This window comes from Temnothorax longispinosus, unplaced genomic scaffold (genome assembly GCF_030848805.1).
Source record: "Temnothorax longispinosus isolate EJ_2023e unplaced genomic scaffold, Tlon_JGU_v1 HiC_scaffold_25, whole genome shotgun sequence".
NCBI lineage: Eukaryota > Metazoa > Arthropoda > Insecta > Hymenoptera > Formicidae > Temnothorax > Temnothorax longispinosus.
The window spans coordinates 304,640-310,639 of NW_027270069.1; the positions used below are offsets into that span (position 1 = coordinate 304,640).

At 34.5% G+C, this 6,000-nt stretch overlaps 1 protein-coding gene across 1 annotated transcript; it reads right to left on the reverse strand.

The window, feature by feature from the left end:
- Window positions 1–2,363: 2,363 nt before the first annotated feature.
- On the reverse strand, window positions 2,364–4,477 carry LOC139824053 (cytochrome P450 9e2-like). Its single transcript, XM_071796541.1, has one exon. The coding sequence runs from the start codon at window positions 4,199–4,201 to the stop codon at window positions 2,714–2,716; it is 1,488 nt and encodes a 495-aa protein (XP_071652642.1). The 5' UTR covers window positions 4,202–4,477; the 3' UTR covers window positions 2,364–2,713.
- Between the last annotated feature and the right edge of the window lie 1,523 nt (window positions 4,478–6,000).

The window sequence follows — 6,000 nt, forward strand, 5'->3', positions numbered from 1 at the left end:
AGAGAGAGAGAGAGAGAGAGAGAGAGAGAGAGAGAGAGAGAGAGAGAGAGAGAGAGAGAGAGAGAGAGAGAGAGAGAGAGAGAGAGAGAGAGAGAGAGAGAGAGAGCGAGATGACGGGAACCAGGACGGGAGGGAGCAGGTCTGCCTTCCTCTCCCTCCCTCTGCCACTCTTTGCCTCCCTCTCCCTCCCTTCCCTCCCTTTCTCTATCTCTCTTTGCCTCCCTCTCCCTCCCTTCCCTCCCTTTCTCTATCTCTTTTTGCCTCCCTCTCCCCTCCCTTCCTTCCCTTTCTCTATCTCTCTTTTTCCTCTATCTCTCTCTCTCTATCTCTCTCTCTCTCTCTCTCTCTCTCTCTCTCTTTCTCCCTCTCCCTCCCTCCCTCCCTCCCTCCTTCCCTCCCTCCCTTCTTTTCTCCCCCCTCCCTTCCCCACTCTTCTTTTCTTCCCTTCCCTCCCCCACCCTCCTTTTCTCCCTCCCTCCCAACAATAACATGCTGAAATGAGACCGGCACTACCACTATATGAAAACTCCATTGATTTTTGCGATTTCAAGTTGCCCGTTCTTAGCCTCTAATTGCTCGGACAGCAAACGGTTCTAGGAGGTTGTGAGCTACATCGGTAGGAAGAAAATACCACAGTTTGGAGCGATTTTTGCCTCCCTCTTTCTCCTCTACCTCCCCCTTCCCTCCTTTCCTCCCCCTCTATCTCCCGCTCTTCCTCTTTCCCTCCCCCACCCTCCCTTCCTCCTTCCCTACCAACAACGACATGCTGAAATGAGACCAGCACGACCACCATGTGAAAAATTCCATTGATTTTTGAGATTTCAAGTTGCCCGTTCTCAGGCTCTAATTGCTCGGACAGCAAACGGTTCTAGGAGGTTGTGAGCTACATCGGTAGGAAGAAAATACCACAGTTTGGAGCGATTTTGACGTGGTCCAAAAAACGGCCTTATTGACACCTCTCCTTATTACATCTCGTAGATACGTTGCTTTAAAATGGATGGGCTAAAACTATATAATTATGGCAAATATTTCATCTTGGTTACTTGTTTATTGATGTATTGTGCGATTGTGCTTAAGGAAATATTCGCACACTTCGCGCACATAGAGCTCGCAAAGAGCTCATTATCGTTGAATTACGTTGACAAATCTTCGCGTTCTATATAAATAATAAATTTTTTAATAAAATTTAAATTCCAAATAAAATATTATATCAAATCAGAATTTTATTTCGCGAATTTAAGTTAGTAAATTACACAGTAAGTTAAATTTTCGACAATTTTTTACGTAAATCAATTCTACTTACAATTAGAGTAATAAATTTTTGAAAAACACAAAGAAATAAGAAGTAAAGTAATACTATCACAATTAAAGTAATGATTTCAAAAATATAAAATTTTTATTTAGATTTTTTATAAAATTATTTTTGTATTATTTTTTTTAACAAAAGAGAAAAGTGTAAGATATTGTTTAAAAATAAAATAAAAAAATAAAAATTTCTGTAAATAGGGAAAAATTATGAATTAGTTAGGATATGTGTTATCTATACCCTTCTATTCCTTTGCATATACTTAGCCAAGATTAAATATTATAAAATCGATCCAAGGAAGCAATATATAGATATATATGTATGTAAAAAGGATAAGAAATATTTTGGTTTTATTATGCAATTTATTTTATAGAAAACGCGATATAATAGTTATTAGTTATTAATTACTAAAATTTATTTTAACAAAGCACCGATTTTACCCTAATTTTTTGTAGCCTATCCATCTATTTTTAATTGAGAAATTGTTTTTATACCAAAGTCAAGTAATATATGACGTGAGATTCTAAATATTCTGTCGAGTAACGCTGAAATTTTTTAAATTATTTTAGAGTTGATACAATATAATACAATTATATATTCAATTTTGCAGTAATATATATGAATATATCAAAAATAATTTTGGTAGAAAATGAAAAATATGACAAGATATATTTATATCGATATAAAAGTTTATAAAGATTTGCATATATTATTTAATTATAACAACGCGATTATTCATTAATTATAATACCAATTCTGCGGGAAATTTCTTTTTTTGAATCTCACGTCATTTATTCTGTATATCTTATTTGATACATTTTCAAGATGCGTACCGCATGAACAACATGCACAATTACGCATCTTCATATTTTCGCGGTCGGTTTTTATATTAAAAAATTTTTTGTCATTAATTTTTTAGTTTCATCCACATTATAAATTTTAATTTTTCGCGGGAAGTAATTGAGATTAATATTCATATAATACAAAGTACACATATAAAAATAATCATTCTATAGCCAAGGAAAGCACTTACTTATTTTATTTTATTTATTTTAAGTAAGTTTTCTTACGATAAAAAAATTTTTTTACCAATAGTTTTCAAATATCTTGACACAAGTCTTTGAAAATCAGAATATTGTTTTGAGTAAATGTAATGCTTATAATGACTTTGCGAATTAAGTATTTAAAGCTTATATATTTGCAAATCTACCATAAAATCAATACCTATAAGTATTACATATGGATTATTTAAAAGAAAAACATGACACAATTATCTGGATATTTGTAAATTTCTGAAATTTATATTCTCATATACGCATAATTGAGGGAAAGATTGGTCTTCCGCTATTATTTAAAATAGCAACTTTGTACATAATTCCATGATTGATGAATTGTACATATACATTATCACTGTCCTTCAACTCTCTGTCCGCTCGATTGTGTAACTGGAGTTTTCGATTCTCTTGCTCGCAATTTCAACCAGAAGCCATTGTCCGGCATCATGACAGCTGATTTTGCCAACACCATAGGAATTCTGGTTTTAACGTCGAATCTATTACCAATGCACATTCTTCGTCCGATACCAAATGGGATAAAGACCAAATTATCCACATCACCCTTAAGGAATCTTTCTGGATCGAATTTTTCTGGCTGCGGATAATACTTTGGATCGCAATGCAGAGAGAAAATGGGGATCCCTATGTTGTCTCCAGGCTTTATCGTAATCGGTTCGCCATCTGAAGTCGCTGCTGGCAATTCGGTCTCCTTGACACATTTTCTGTCGAAGAAAGATACTGGCGGATATAATCTGAGAGCTTCGTTTACCACGGCGTCTAAGTACTTCATGTGATTGATGGCCTCATAGGTAGGTTTACCGTTGGTCTGTCTGAAAACATCATCAATTTCTTCTCTTAACTTGCTCTGAATATCGGGATTGACAGCGAGTACGTGCGTCATAAAACACATGGCTGTTGATGTAGTTTCGTATCCAGCGAGAAAGAAAACGAATGCCTGAGCGGTCATTTCGTCAATGTCGAACTCAAGTCCGCTATCTTTGTTTCTAGTCTCCATCATCAACTGAATCATGTCCGGACGAACAATTCCCTGCTCATCCCTGACCTTTACTGTATTGAAAACGATATTTTTGAAAAATTTCTCTATCTCTGGGCCAAACATTTTGAGATTGAGGAGTTTTGCAAGTAGCGAGAAGTTTCTATGCATGAAGAACTTGAAGACCATCCACTTGTCAAAAGCCAGTGCTTTCTTGACAAGCAAGAAGAACTCGTTGTTCGGATGCTTAAAAGAATCCACGCTGATGCCAAAGGCACACGTGGCCACTGTGTCGGTGGCGTATCTGCTCAGTATGTCTTTCATATTATACGTTTTGCCGGTTTTTCCGGATTGCGTTGACACAAAATCGACGAAGTTCTCGGCGCACTGACTTATAAGTTCGAACATCATCTTCATCTTGCTGGATGTGAAACTAGGACTAAGAAGCTTTCGCATCTCGCGCCAGTGATCCCCTTTCAGGTCAGACAGATTTTTACCGGCTATCGGATCAAGATTTTCGTTCACGAAGGTATTGCGATTACAAAAGTTGTCAAACTGTTTGATGGTAATCGTAGAAATCAGTTCTGGATCACGGATAACGAAGGTCGGTATTATAAAATGGTAGAGGCCGAAGTATTTTGCGTTCGAGAAGAGATTGTAGAATCTTTGTAGCAGCTCCATGTGGGATGTACGTTGAAAAAGAAAAAGTGCCATGTTGCCTAATATTGGAATTGGTTTTACATGCGGGATCTTCAGTCGCTCGAAGTAAGATAGCTTTCTTAGAACAAAATAATATAAGCAAATACTCGCTGTCAGAGTAGTCAGAAGCAAGGTAGATGACTCCATTGCGACAAAAATCTCCAGATTAGTTGCACAATAAAAAGACGTTTTTGATGATTAAGTTTTGGTTTTCGACAGTTTCCGTTTTGGATCGATGAAACGGTTTCCACACTTGATCGTTAATGTTGATGACACGAGAAGAAGAAGCGCAAGTTATATTATCGTACTAACTTTCTTAATTGTCGTTAGAACTTCTGTCTAATTGGAAATGGTTAACTTGATAGATCTGGCGAAGAGATGCACGCACTACGCGTGAGATTTTATGACTGACTCTCACACATACGCCATGATAAATTATATAACATTGATAACACTCTAAGTGTGCAGATATGAAAGATATAATGTCACATTGACTATTTCCTTGAAATAAAACCGCACTTCTTCGCAAACGTATTTTTTATCAATATAGCGAAGCTTGCACAATATGTCGCTTTTTTAAATAAACTTAAAGCCTTTTGACGTAGAACTACGTCTTTCTCCGCGTTGGGTAGGGGGTAATATCGGGTGCACGATGCAACGAAAACATATCACACTTTGAACGTTTATATCTTCGAAACTATTAATCGTATAATAATGATTAACATCTCATTTTAAAGCTTAAGAAGTCCCATTTATGATAAAATAAGTCCGAACCTTCCATTTTTTACCTTTTTGATACAGTGCAAAGCTCCATGATTGCTCTAATTTTTGTTAGGCAACGAAAACATGTCACACTTTGAACGTTTATATTTTCGATCGAAACTAATAATTGTAGAGTAACAAATAAGGTGTCACTCGATAGCTTATATATAGTCCCATTTTCTCTCTAAAGTCTATAAAGTCTCCAAAAGGGGTTACCGATTTTTATCTTAACAAATCTCCATAAATGCTCTAATTTTTGTTATATCTGAAACTAATAATCGTAGAGTAATAAATAAGGTGTCATTCGATAGCTTATACAGTCCCATTTTCTCTCTAAAGTTTCTAAAGTCTCCAAAAGAGGTTACCGATTTTTGTTATATCTCCGAAACTAATAATTATAATCGTAGAGTAATAAATAAGGTGCCATTCGATAGCTTATAGAGTCCCATTTTTTCTCTAAAGTCTCTAGAGTCTCAAAAAGGGGTTACCGATTTCTATCTTAACAAACATGTCACACTTAGAACGTTTATATCTTTGAAACTAATAATCGTAGAGTAATAATCTTTAAAGTCTCCAAAAGACCCAACTGGTCGAACAAAAACGACTTCTGTTTTGAATTTATTTACTGGCGAAGGAAGCTACTTGTTTTGTTAATAAATTTATGCCTAAATAGAGTATAAGTTATACATGTATTCTTTTTTATACCGATTTTCTTGATATCACAATGTGTTCAGAATGTTCTAAAACGCTGAGATCCGACTCCAAAATTCTAATTTTTGGAGGATGGGCTTAATTTTTTTTTAAGATTTAGCTTTAAGATAAATGATAAAAGATCTATAAGTTTATTTTTATTTTTCTTATTTTGTTCTTTATATCTTTTTTATAACTTTATGTTTTGTAGGTATATTTTTTAATTTATTGTGACTAATAAACAAAAAAGCAGTATAATTTAACAAGCACAAATAAGATTATTAGCAGTTGTTGTTATTTTTATTACAAATTATAAATTGATTTCTTTATTTTCAACCATACAATTTCTTATAATAATAATAATAACGTTCCTTAAAATTAATATATCAAATATATAGGTCTAAAAATATAGTCAAAATACAGCAATAATATAAGTCAATGTTTTTTTTTTATAATATGGCATTATTATATATAAACATATAGTCTTACTTTTA

What these genes read in the sequence shown, in the direction of transcription:
- LOC139824053 (XM_071796541.1), bottom strand. Translation starts at nt 4,201, where the DNA reads ATGGAGTCATCTACCTTGCTTCTGACTACTCTGACAGCGAGTATTTGC.